This window comes from Ambystoma mexicanum, chromosome 10 (assembly GCF_040938575.1).
Source record: "Ambystoma mexicanum isolate Mex_15411 chromosome 10, UKY_AmexF1_1, whole genome shotgun sequence".
Classification (NCBI taxonomy): Eukaryota; Metazoa; Chordata; class Amphibia; order Caudata; family Ambystomatidae; genus Ambystoma; species Ambystoma mexicanum.
The window spans coordinates 1,174,228,261-1,174,242,051 of record NC_090932.1 but is presented as its reverse complement, the minus strand read 5'-3'; the positions used below and the strand labels follow the sequence as shown (position 1 = coordinate 1,174,242,051).

General features: G+C 44.3%; 2 protein-coding genes across 4 annotated transcripts in view; one reads left to right on the top strand and one right to left on the bottom strand.

The window, feature by feature from the left end:
• LZTR1 (leucine zipper like post translational regulator 1) overlaps window positions 1-1,398 on the bottom strand; it is a 692,494-nt gene extending 691,096 nt beyond the window's left edge. The window contains exon 1 of the mRNA XM_069619129.1: window positions 788-1,398. Coding sequence (XP_069475230.1) covers window positions 788-936 — 149 coding nt within the window. The 5' untranslated portion in view covers window positions 937-1,398. The remainder of the gene's footprint in view (window positions 1-787) is intronic.
• A 415-nt stretch (window positions 1,399-1,813) lies between these two features.
• Window positions 1,814-13,791, top strand: part of LOC138492139 (protein DGCR6-like) — a 189,030-nt gene continuing 177,052 nt past the window's right edge. The window contains exon 1 of one of the 3 annotated variants that reach the window (XM_069619130.1): window positions 1,814-2,116. In XM_069619130.1, the coding sequence (XP_069475231.1) occupies window positions 2,007-2,116 (110 nt within the window). In that variant the 5' untranslated portion in view covers window positions 1,814-2,006. The remainder of the gene's footprint in view (window positions 2,117-13,791) is intronic. The other 2 variants (XM_069619131.1, XR_011276147.1) reach the window with 2 other exon arrangements.

The following is a 13,791-nucleotide window of genomic DNA, read 5'->3' as shown; positions in this document are numbered from 1 at the left end:
GAAGAATAAGCCAATAACTACAAGCATTCTCGGTTGAGTTTCCAGTTGTGAACCCTAAGCTCCTTTAGATATTGTGCTTCTGTACCCGTAGAGCTGTAATACAAATACTTAGATCCATGTTGTAATGATGAAGACAGCGCAAGTCACGCCTCAGCAATTATTTGGCAGCGTGGATTTCTTATCGAAGCAATGATGGTTGGCCATCCTCTTAGTGAATATGGCCCTATTTCTGCTGTACGTTCTGCTGCAATCGATGTGAGCCAGAGTTTTTCTAACGGTTACTTCCTAGTCTATTATGTGCGCTCTAGCTAGGCCTGCTGTCCTCGGCTACATCATTAATTATAGTGTCACAATCTATACTGCTAACCATGTGGTTCTCTGTATCAAGGTTAAGTGCGTTCCAATCTATTCAAACCAATGTTTCCAGCAATATTACCAGTCCGGTCAGAATTAGCACCTAGAAATTATACAGCTCACACCGTTCACTAATCCAAAAGAGCCTTGTCCATCATATTGCCACAAATGTAATAACAGTGACCAATAATAAACTGGACATTACAAAGTTTGTCTCTTGGCTGATATCGGACAGCTTCTTTAAATGTAACTTCCCATGAACCACTCAGTATGAAAGACTCATGATGGGACGTCATTTTGTGTGATGCACTGTAAACACTCCATGTGAAAATTAGGGGCCCCCACATCGTTTGGCCCCCAGGGCCCCGCAAATCGTAGGGCCGGCAATGAAGAAGCAATTCACAAATATATACGCAAGACAAATGCCACTTACCTGGCTCCGACAAACTCATCACAGTGGGGCAGCCTCCTCCAGTGGTGCACAGTCTCAAATGGTCCAAAGTTAAGAGTCAGGTACTCGACGCTATCTGAGCAGCTATGATCAAAGTCAACACTGGGGGCTACTTTCGACTTACACGCCATGGAGACGTGGGGGCATGGGAAAGAATAGCCAAAAAAAGACAAATCCTCGGAAAAGCGGTGACGGTTCAGCTGTGCATGGTGGCAGAACAGGAGTGGCTGGGGCTCTACCCCTGACGGAGAAGAGACCCTCTACCTCTGTCAGTAGGTGTGGTGGGGTCTCTCTCCCCTGCAGGGACCTCTTTTTTTTGAAGACGCTACTCTCTCCTGCATGATATTGATTCTCTCTCACACAGGACCACCTCCGCCACCCTTTCTCTATCGCTATAGAAGGGGAGCTGTCCCTTAATCTTGCTATGGGTGATCCCAGCAATATAGGGATGTGAGGGGAGGGTGTTCGTATTCTACGTGTTGCTGAAAAAGGAACCCTCTTAATTGCGGGGAGTTTATTCAATGTCAGACAGCCAGTGCTTTGATTACGGTCCTCACTGACAGGACAGAATGGAAGTGAACGGAAATCAACATAATTTCAGAGCCATGAACATAAAAAAGGGACAACATGGTTCAGCTGACTTGAAATAGAAAGGGGACAAATAAGCTAAAGGGTGCTATGCTACCAAAATAATACCAGAGTGCACATACAAAGAATGGCAACGGCAATGCTGCTGCTCTGACGGGCTCTATGTACAACTCTATATCGTATAGACTGATTCGCGACAACAATGTTTTCCTTCCACAGATCAGCCATTAACATTTTTAATTGTTCGTGAAATGTACACTTTTCGGCCTTCTTAGCACTTATGGTAAATGCAGAACGCATTGTTATGATTTAATCACAAGGACATTACACGGATCTAGAACAGCCTCCATGTAGTCTTTCTTCTCCCCTTGCCGTACCCGGAACTAAAGTGCAAAAGAGTGCTCTAGTGTCCCTGCAAGCCCCGCCCCTTACCGATGCAGAGCACGTTCCTTGATACATTGAACTGGCTTCTCCTAAGCCCAGATCCGCCCTCTGAATTTGTGGACGTTCTTTTCCCTCTATTTAATTCTCGGACCACGCCCCTTTATATCCTGGATGGCTGACCCAGGGCATCATCTGAAAGAGCTGTTCTTAACGCACATCCAGGTCAATCATGTCTGGTTTTCCTGGAGTTTACGAGGAGCCGGCGGATCTGGCGCAACAGCAGGAGCGGCACTACGAGCTTTTGTCTGAGCTCCAGGGCTTGGTAAAGGACCTGCCCAGGTCAGGACTCCCCCCCCACCCTCTTCAATAGATAGTCTCCTATAAGCAAGGACTCATCGTTGTTTTCTCTCTTTCTCATTCTTCTATGTCACGTCACAAACTTTTTTTTAACCGTTTAAACGTTTCAGATGTTAAAAAGGGGCTTTAAGGGGCAGTGTGTGTTGGAAGGGGGGCGTGTCAACCTTGTGTGTGGCCTGAAGGAGGGTCTGGTGGCTCAGGAAAGCTACACAGCACACACCATACCTCACGAGGTCCTAGAAACTTGTACTTTGGGTTACTCAGCATGGTCTCAGGCAAACCTCAACAAGTTTCCAGTGACCATGCTAAAAAAGTAACCCTTTCCTGTATTTGCTTGGAAGTTTGGGACTTGTAGTTTTCCTAAATTTGAAAGAAAGCCAGTGCAAGAATCCATGAGGGAAACATAACTGAATGGCCTTTCTCCACATGGCCACTGGAAACTTGATTGCTCTGCTGGTCATGTTTGTTTACCTAAATAAAACTTCCTCTGGTGTATGTTCTAAATAGATTGCTGTCTACAATACAACCCTTCTGACTGGGGGCCCACTTGATTGTGTTGTGCCTATGGTCGCTAACAGACTATATCTGATTGTGCCACGAACAAGCCTCAAACTCAGAGTGTTTTAACTCTGAATCTAGTGTTACCGCCTGTAAACCCCAGGGTTTACAAGCATTAGCGTAGACAATAACCTCCACCATCCCCATAGTAGCCCGCCCGATTCCATATCTGAACTATGCCAGCCTGGCTAGTACTCATCATGCTACCCTTCTGCATAATGCCCGATTGCACGCCTTGTAGCAGAAATAGCTATATCTCTTTTAGCAATGGACTCGCCAAGCTTGGCTGTCCCAGACACTACCCCGTTCCTTGCCCTACACCCTTCCTGCCCTCCCAGCCTCCTTTCCCCTATAGGGCACCTACAGTCCACAGTACTAAAATCAGCATTACTCTAGGTAACCCTCCACCTAACCTCATCATAGATGACCATTCTGACAATATCCAGAACCCACCAAATATGCTAGATGAGCGCCCTACAGCCCACCCTAACCTCATGACCCGTAACGACAGACTAGGCTATAGACTCCCCACTCTACTTAACAAAGTGGCCAACAACCCTACAACTAAAGTCACTAACAAAAATATCTTTGCAAATACTATGCCTCTCAAAGGAGCCCTACTCAATGTTAGATCCCTTGTGGCCCACCCTACAGAAATTGCTGACATTATCCGCTCAGCAAACTTGGATTTCCTCGCCACTACTGAAACCTGGCTTCATGCCGCAGCAGGTCCCTCTCTAACCCTTGCGGTTCCAGACAACTACTTCATCCTCAGGGCCGACAGACCTAATGCCCGTGGAAGAGGTGTAGCACTTATATTCAAATCATCGCTTGACATTAGATCCGTAACTTCCCTTCCTCTAAACTCCTGTGAACACCTATCCGTTAAAATTCAAACCACTCCTAAAAACACCATTTCCCTGGAACTAATATACAGACCCCCTGGTCCCATGGGTTCCTTCGAGGAAGATATAACTTCCCTCATAGCTGAAAAATCTAAACCCTTATCACAGAATATTATTCTAGGTGACTTTAACTTATGTTACAACGATCCTCACGACACCCCAGCATCCTCCCTTGCTAATGCCCTTTGCGAACAGAACTACTTAACTCCCAACCCACACATTAGAAAGGCAGAACCTTAGACTGACTCGCTGCCCACAACTGCAACATTATCTGCAAGGATCCCCCCAAACCACTTATTTGGACCGATCACTTCCTACTTTCATTTGACATTAGCACCAATAACCCTCTCCATATACAGTGCCCACCTGCACCAGCATGTCTGATGAGAAATAAGCGGAACATCACCGCTGAAGCCCTCATCCCACTGGTTATACCCACTCTAAATATGATCCCCAATTCATCAGACCCTAACTTACTAGTAGACATCTACAATAACGCCATGACCAAAGCTATCGACGTTGTTGCCCCTCTAAAACTACGTAACGGTAAACCCAAAGCTCACCTTAACGCCTGCCAGAACTTAAAATACTAAGAAATAAAAAGTCCAAATTGGAAGCCCTTTGGAAAATGAACCCGACAGAGGAACACAAAATTAATCTTACTAATGCATCCTCCCATTATAAAAAAAGAAATAATTCGCACAAAAAAGGAAGCCTACAATATAAGAATAAGTAATTCTAGTTCCAGTACCAAAGAATTATTCACCATCCTGAAAGAGTTAGAAAATCCCAATCCACCTACGGACATGTCCGTGAAGGACCAACGCTGGTGCACTAGCATCCAAGATGCCCTTGCGAACAAAATCACTGGCCTTCAAACAAAAATTGAAAACAAAAGACTACAACTTTCCAACATCAGCCCCCCACCTAGCCCCCCTAACCTTAGCCTACCCATTACCCCCAACACTAACCATGGCTTCACCTTCAAAAAAGTAACAGTATTAGAAGTGCAAAAAATCATAACCTCCCTCAAACCTTCAAACTGCAAAGGGGACAGTTGCCCTGCACAGATTATAAAAGATGCAGCTAGAGACCTCGCCCCCTTCATTTCTAAGCTAATAAACGTGTCATTCTCTACTAATTCGGTACCCAATAATCTGAAACAGTCATGGGTCCTCCCGCTACTAAAAAAACAAACCTTGGAGCCAGCCATCCCTACAAATAACAGGCCTATCACAACCGTTCCCTTCCTGTTAAAAATCCTTGACACAGTGGCTTACTTGCAAATTCAGCATTACCTAGAGTCCAACCAATTACTCGGATTACGTCAGTCTGGCTTCCGGCCTCAACATGTAACAGAAACTGCCCTTGTTGATCTTAAAAGTCAGATTGACAAAATTAAAGATAAGGGCAAGGCTGCCATCTTACTCCTTTTTAGATCTCTCAGCAGCCTTCGAAGTGGTCGACCATAAGATACTCTGCAACCACCTTTCTTCTGCCGCCCACTTCTCTCCCTCTGCTGTCGCGTGGATACAGTCCTTCCTGGCCAATAGAACCATGAGAGTCTTCTCTCCAGTGGCAGCAGCAGACCCTATCCCTATCACCTGCGGTGTCCCACAAGGCTCATGTGTTTCACCGACCCTATACAACATCTTTACAAAACCCCTCTATGATAAACTGGACCGTCTGGGTGTCACCTACACAAACTACGCGGATGACACCTAGATACTCCTCACCATCTTGGGCAACTACAATACTGATGTAGCCAGGATCAATGAAATCTTCTCTGTCATTCAGGCACGGATGGCCACACACGGCCTCTGCCTGAATGACGAGAAGACTGAACTGCTCATTGTTGGCGCACCGAACAACCTACAAAAACTAAGTCCTAACTATTCCAATATCATAATTGATGGCAATACAATCCTGATCGCCAAAAGCGTGAAAACACTTGGCTTCTATCTCGATGCCAATATAAACCTCACTAAACAAGTCAACTCGATCGCCTCAGCCACTGCCTATACAGGAAAACTAATCGGAGCCTGTAGACCATTTCTTTCCCCTAACAGCTGCCTCACGCTAGCCAGAGCTCTTATACAATCTAAGTTAGACTACTGCAATAGCCTCTACTTAGGTGCCAACCAAGCGATAATGAGCAAACTCCAAGTCCTTCAAAATAATGCGCTAATAGCAGCGCTAAACATTCCCAGGTGTGAGCCCATCTCTGCCACTAGAACTACATGCAAATGGCTCACCATCCAACATAAAATCGATCTAAAATCCCTCTGCCTCACTTACAAAGCTCTCAACCATCTTGATCCCCCACCTTACTAACAAATTCACCATCAGAACCTCCATCAGAACCACGAGGTCGTCCAATACCCTATGTCTTACAATACCCAGATTTACCTCTAAAAGAGCCGGTGGCTCAAGCTTCACTGTCCTCGCCTCCCAACTCTGGAATACCTTGCCACTGAATATTAAGTCGTCCAAATCCTTCCATTCGTTCAGGAAACATGCCATTGGGTGGCTCCTGACAAAAAGTCAACCTTTAAGTTAGCCCCAGCTATAAACTGTACATATTGCACTTGTCTCATTTTGTCATTTGTGGTTGCTATCACTTCCATTGTCTGTATATTCTGTATATACTTGCTGCCTTACTATTATTGTTATTCTATGTACTGTGCCTGTAACTTGTACTAAGCGCCCTTATACTCCCGGGTCCGGAGCGCTATAGAAATAAATAAACATAAACATAAGCAATTCAATCAGTTAGCAAATTGGGGGTTTCTGCTCCCTTGTCTGCCTAGCCCTGTATAATAGTAATCTATTTACACCTGCAAAGAAAGGCTAGTAGTATACACATATTCCTTAGGGCGCCACCGCTCTTCTGAATCACTTTGAATGTGATTTTGCTCGCGACGACAGACCTCAAGGTGTTAACTTATCCGGCATCTTCAGCCAGCCCTGAAATCACCCAAGAGAGCACTGGTGAGAAAGAGGACAGATGGAATCAAGTACCGATTACCCTGCGCCTGCAGATGGCTTCCCTGTACTTATTACTTTTGCTACGTGTATATTTTAATTTCTCTGTCCCTATCACACATCACCCAATCATGCCAGGGACTTTCGTGGACATAGCCGTTAGGTTTTCCAGTTCCATGTGTGGCACCTAGAGTCCTTCCTGACTTTTGTTTCCAATTGCACGCAGCACCTTATAGTTTCGCATTTCCCATTGTAAAGATGGGCCTACAAGTCCCAGCATGCAGTAGGGCTACAACTGCCTCGAGGAGTCATGCATGGAAGTGGGCAACTTGGCAGTTATGTCTGAGGGACTGAGGAGCCCTGTCTCAAGGGCGGCTTTTTGAGACTGCCGGGGTCTTACGATGGCCAGCCGAGGGCCCACTGAACGACCTTGGTTTTGGGTTGTCCAGGTTGGCAAAACTAGGTGACTCCTGAAGCGTTGCTCTCTTAACATTGTTCTGTTATATTTCTGAATTTTAGAGGCCGAACACAAAAAAGACAGATTTTATTTCGGCTGATTTTGTGTTGCCTTTAAAATGCAGAAATGTGAAATTTTGAACCCACCAGCCCCCCCCCCTCAGGAAAGGTGGTCATCCCCTACCCTCTCTCACTTGTTTTCTAGAAAATCGGGGGGGGGGGAGAACATGTTTACCCTTGCACTCTGCCCTTTCTTCACCACCACCCCTCTTCTCATCCCAACGCATTCCCCCTCTCTCTTCCACGCAGACACGCACATACTCCCAAACAACGCCCCTCTACTGGAAATACACTTGTCTCGTGTGTGTGTGTGTGTAAGGGGCATGACAGTTTGATTTAGAAAGACGACTCGGAATTGTCTTTCTAAATTGGTCTTCTTTAAGTGCTTTTTTCACTCCATGTGGTTTAAATACACGTGTACTGTGCCCATCGTCGCACTGTCTTGAAGCTTGGACGAAGGGTGGCCTATTGGGCCTCTGCTGAAGCAAACCAAGGTCTGTGGTGGAAAGGGTGTGGGTGTGAGCAGATGAGGACAATAGAAGTTGGAGCATGGTAGACATAAACAGACTAATGGAAAAGTACAAGTGAGTTGAAGGTGTGTGTATTCTATATTATAATTATTAGTGGATTCATTGACTTTTGATCGGAAACAAAGGTAATAAAAACCCTCCTGTGATGCTGAACAATATTTCCCGAGGACAGTTTCAAGGACAGAGATTTCATGGTATTACAATTATCCAGCCTATGATTGTGTGATGGCCCAGATGTGCTCAAGCAGGCCCTTGGAAGCTTGGAGACTTCTTCACCATAGTAAATAAACGTCCCTCCCTTTAAAAGGGGAAACGGGGGGTGTCAAGCCACCTGACACAAATGCCTGAACCAAGAGTTGGTCGTATAAAAGTGAATACAGTGCACATATGAAAAAAGGGGAAGAGGCAGGGGAAGAAGCAGTAATCTCGATCCTCCAAGAGACCTACCTGCTTGGCAAACCTGATGAGGGATGACATTAAATGATCATCAATGTTAGGTGTGTGTGAGAAACTGTGCTGCATTACTTGCAGGGTTCAACATTTGCACTTGCCACTAGCGATTGGCTTGAGATAGTTGACCTTTGGAGAGTAAGAAATGGTGTTGTATGTGTATAATTGAAGTGACGAGTAACCTTTTATGGTTGGCTACTAACTTTTTACCCCTGATTACTTGGGAGTAGGGTATCCAACTTTAGGAATATGTGCACATCGACAGTGAGAAAATGTGCTCTGAGCTCACAATCCAGGCTTCGATATGTTGATCTAAGGGAAGTTCTCCTTTGTTGCATAACATGGATGCAATCCGTGTATACTGTTGCTTTAGTTGAAGTATACATTGCCTGTTAATTGGGCATTGTTACAGTGCCAAGCACTGTGCCAAACTATCAGGTAAAGGATATTGGCTTTGTAGAAATAAAGGTGTACATGTTTGAATTATACATATGGTCGGCCATGTTTTTTTAAGGCTAAGTGGCTCGATTTTAGAAAACTTTCCTATGGACCTTACCCGAGTTTTCGTCCATTAAACGCACGCGAAAACAAGCACCTGGGAGCCGCCGTTTTCTGATAATCCTATCTTTTCCCCGATCGCCCTGGCTCACCTGCTTTTGCGGCACTAAATCAATTCCCCCGCCCCTGAGCCTGACATTATCAAAACATTCATATTCCCCGTCTCTCCCCGTGACGTTACTGTGCTGCGTAGGCAAAAGCGCCCAGTCGTCTTCTGCGCGACTCCACACAGAACCCGGAAACCAACACAGATCAACTCACAACACAGCGCGCCACAATTCGGAATATGAAACTGTACTTTACAATGAAACAGCAACACGGTACATTTGGTAAAGTACATTTATTTGGCATCAAATGTTTAGAGAATATTCATATGAACTCCGGAAGACATTTATTTTCTTTTATCTGTATCCGCAATAACTGTTCCGTTTCATCTTGGGTCACGCGCTGTTCCATTATGGCACACAGGGTGTTCATTTTCGTAAAAAGAATCACTTTGGAAGCACGGTGAACCGCAAGGCTGTTCCATCAACTAGGCACTAGTCCAGCCTAAAGTTTGTTATGTTACTTCTAGCCACTAGTACAGCGTAAGGGCATGTGGGCCCTTGGCGATCGTCCCATAATATGGTGATCGTGCTCCAGTTGTTGACACGAAGCTGCAGGTGTCTGCTGAAGAATCCGTCCGCCGGTGTCTCAAACAGGTGGCAGTTGCAGAACGGGATCAAATAAATGATAATTAGTCTCACTAGCCGAACTTCATTAATATTACTCATTTCATTCATTACGGCCGATCAGAAACTATTTGCTTGCAAGGGTAGTTCAATGGAGTATGTTCTTCTCTAACATAAATGCGAAAAGTAACGAGATAAATCTAGGGCAACACACAATGATAAACGACACTCTACATGCATGAGGAATGATATGATATATGATATGGCATTTGTAACGCGCGTATACTCAAGTGTTTCTAGGCGTGACGAGGCAGGTGGGGAACAAGGGCAGACAGACAACGATCCTACTAGGCCAGGTGTCTTTCTGATCGCGCATGGGGATGGGCTGTACAAGGATAGTTGAATACAAATTAAATAATAGGGCCAGCTGGTGGCAAGTGCAAGGTAAATGCCGGGACAAGGGGCTGAAGGATACAGAGACAGTCCCGTAGTGCAGGGAAAAGTGGCTGGGCCAAGGAGCGAGATCGGTGACACCAGTGAACCTGCATGCCCATGTGCCCACTACGAACAGTTTTAACATCTTTTACAGTCATCATTCATTCATTTATTCATGCATCCATTCACTAAATCTTCATTCCGGTATAAAAGCGTGTAAAGATTTACTTACGTTATATTTGAAATTTCCATTGTGTCTCTTCGTAATGCAGTCTGTAAAACGGACAATGCTCTTGACAATGATTTTTCGTATACTGACCTAAAACTGAAACTCGGTCTAGTTTCTGAATTTTCTGCCTTATCGTCTCTTACGTTATTGCGCACTCCCTTCAAATGTAGTTCTTTCTGCATGGTCCCTGTCTTAAGGTCAAAAAACAATAGACCCTTATACTTCCAGTGCGACTTGTGGGCCTCATCTGTGCACTGTCCTTCGCATTCTTTATTTGCAACATCACGTAGTATAGGCATCTGTGAGAACTTGAAGTTTAGAATCCGTCTATGTAGTGCGCCTCAATGTGCAAATGCGAACTGGCTTCTCTCCCAAATGCCACGGCCTGCTTGGCTGGCGCGTTCTAAGTGCCCCAATTTTGTCCCCGTTGTCTGCGAGCTTTGCAGCCTAAATTGAAACATTTAATTTTTTGCGGAAGGTCAGGGAAAGTATAAAGTACCACAGGAGTTGAGTTAAAAGTGAGATTTATTGTTTGTTTGTTTTATTTTTTGCAATACGCAAGCCTCCCCTCCGTTAACAGTGCGCAGCATTTACATTTACATGAGATGAGACATGAGAAAAATATATACATACACATATGTGAGGTGAATAGAGAGAATTCAAAGATGACACCCAGCTTCTTCGCCACCCATGATGGTGAAGTTGGGGGTTAGGTTTACTGGTACACTGTACAATAACATTTATTTACAAAAATACAATCCTATTGCAATTATTTAAACCGCGATTTGTACTTTACAATCAGCTGTGCATCGGGTGGGCATGGAACAGTCGAAATGTTTGGTGGCAATGGATCACTGCTCTGTACAGAAACGTCCAAAATTCCATATCTGTGCTTCTCTAACACAGCAACAATAAGGCCTTTCACAAAGTCGAACTGCATTTCATCATAGACTGGTTTGATCACCCATTGCTTACTTCGTTTTGAAAACACCTTGGTGTAGCGAGGCATCCTTACTTTGCCCCTAGTCCTAGATTGTTCACTTCCGACATTGCTGTTATGGGCCAAGACGGCTAGTAGAGTGCGATGTTTCATGCCTCGAAAGCTAAAATGCAAGCGCTTTGGCCTGTACTTTAGGCACATATTGTGGAACACCTCCAAATCTCCTGTGTGACAGAATTCTGTCAGTCCTCTCAAATCTCTTGATAGAGTTTTGTCGAAAACAATCTTCTCAATGGCTTTGTGTGTCGGTGATGATGGAATCAACCACTTCTTCTTCCGTGCCTCCTCTGGGGACAAAGGGCCATGTTCACATTGGTGGAAATGTTCATTTGCTGTCCAGCGGTGAACGTTGGTACAGTGGTGCATCAGTGACCGCCATTTTTCAAGTAGTATTTCCACTGACCCCTCGCAAGTTTTTGAGCTCCACCAAAGATGGTTGGTGATAGAATGTGACCACTGCAAAATACTTTCAAAACCTTTTTTTTTTCCTGCAGCCGAGATTTTCTTATTGATTGATTTAGCAAGATGCCATACGTCAAATTGATGTTTAATATGTGGGAACTGCTCTCTCATTGTCTTGGCAATTGAAACGTGTCTATCCGTGGCTATGAGCTCGATGTCCATCCCCCTCGATTGTAGATGTTCCACTGATTTTATAAATCCTAGTTTCTCCATGGCCACTGAGGATGTACATTGTGTTACCTGCACGACCTCCGAACTCACAATTTTCTTACTATCCATGTCCTGAAAGTGGTAGGTGCAGTACTTGGCAGAAAACCCAGGGCTATCGCACTGTCCATCGCCGGCTAGCCTGAATCGTTTGCCTTCGAATGTACTTGCTAGAGACAATTGTTCAATTCTCCAAGCATCACTAATGGCCGGAAACAGATAATCACGTTGGTATGTGTAGTACAGCGCACTAGAAATGAAATGGAGTCCCACAAACTGAAAAAAAGCCTCTAACTTTCTAAAACTGGAGCCACTAAAAAGTGATGCAGCTGCACACAGTAGATTGCCTGCTGGCAGTTTCCCCAGCATCGGTTGTGCAGACCATGAGAACCTACGATTTAATCTACAGGCGGCTTTTATTTTGACGTTAGTGCCTTTCATTTTACGAGTCACATTAATCAATGGCTTCCCACATACTTTCCCTCTAACGGAATGCACACATTTCAGCATACTTATAATTTCCATCAAGCAACTGTCGAATACAATGTATTTGCTCTCTTTCATTAGACTGTCATCCTGCGTCAACGTTGTTTCAGCTTTTGACGCTGTGGAGATGTCAACACATTGGAAAGTAATATCGCTGCTATCAAGTATTGTTGCGTCTATGGATGCTGCGGCTGGTTCATTCTCTCTCATTTCAACATCTGCTAATTCAACATTGATGGGAGAACACAACAATGTCGACATGTTTTTTGGTGGCAATTTTTTGGCTGGTGTAGATTGTGTAAATTGATCTGCAACTACTTCAGAGCTATCTCCAATACATTCAATAACATCTTCTTGTAGTGGTCCGGTCGCACAGTAGCTATGGTCCAATGCAACTTTGCTGTAGTCTCCAAACAGAGCTAATTCATGTTCTGGCCATGAGCATCTCGAGCCTGAATACGCCTCGCCTCAATTAATAGTTCCTCCATAGTGTACATGGTCTGGCAAGCCACATCTCTCATTCGCTTCAATGTCTGTGTGTGTATAGTTCTGATGCCCACGGGTAACTGGAGGAGAGATTGGAAAAGGGATGTTCAGTTTAAACACAAGATGGGAGTGTAGTAGAATTGACTAGAAAAAAACATAAAATAGTCCCCACCACAAACATTTTTTAAAAGTTATTAACTGTTTGTAACTAACTTTTTTTTGTTTTTTTTTCTTTGCAACTTTTTTGACTCGACCTTCAACATCTGCACGCTGTAGCTCCGATTCGTTTCCGCATGTCCTCGCTTCCTCTTGCGCTGCAACGAGTATATTTTCTGTATCCGCATAGACAGCAAGGAATGAGGCTCCATCGTCTCCCTGAAACATAGTACTTTCATTACTATGTATCAAAATATTGTTAGCATAAAACACGTGAGGACGAACACACAGGTACATCTCAATAGCCAAATACGATTTAAACATTGTGTGCAACAATCAAATGACAAGTATTCGACCAGTGATGATCTATTTCGATGGAACTGTCAGTATCCATACCCCCGGCTCTGCATGGACAGCCATGAATGGTTGTATTAGAGAGGAGGCATCCGCATCTCCCTGAAACACAAAACTTGCATTAGTATGCTTTTCAATATTGGAAACATAACACACACTTGGGGTCGACGGCACAGGTACCTATAAAGAGATAACTGCAAATGATGCATTGTCCAAAAGAATCAAGGAAAATCCAAATATGATCACATTTCATCGACTTATTTCAACGATTCCTTTACATCTGCATCATCTCAATGAGATGTTGTGATTGGGGTGGAAGCTCCGTCCTCTCCCTGAAACACAGTACTTGGATTAGTATGGTTTTCAATATTGGAAACATAACACACACTTGGGGTCGAACGCACAGGTACATATAAAGAGATAACCGCGAAAGATGCATTGTCCAAAAGAATCAAGGAAAATCCAAATATGATCACATTTCATTGACTTATTTCAACGATTCCTTTACATCTGCATCATCTAAATGAGATGTTGTGATTGGGGTGGAAGCTCCGTCGTCTCCCTGAAACACAGCACTTGCGTTTATAGGGAAGAAAGTATAGCAAATGGAATCACGTTATATGATCACGCATGATGGAGCTGTCAGTATCCATACCTCGTGCTGCTGAA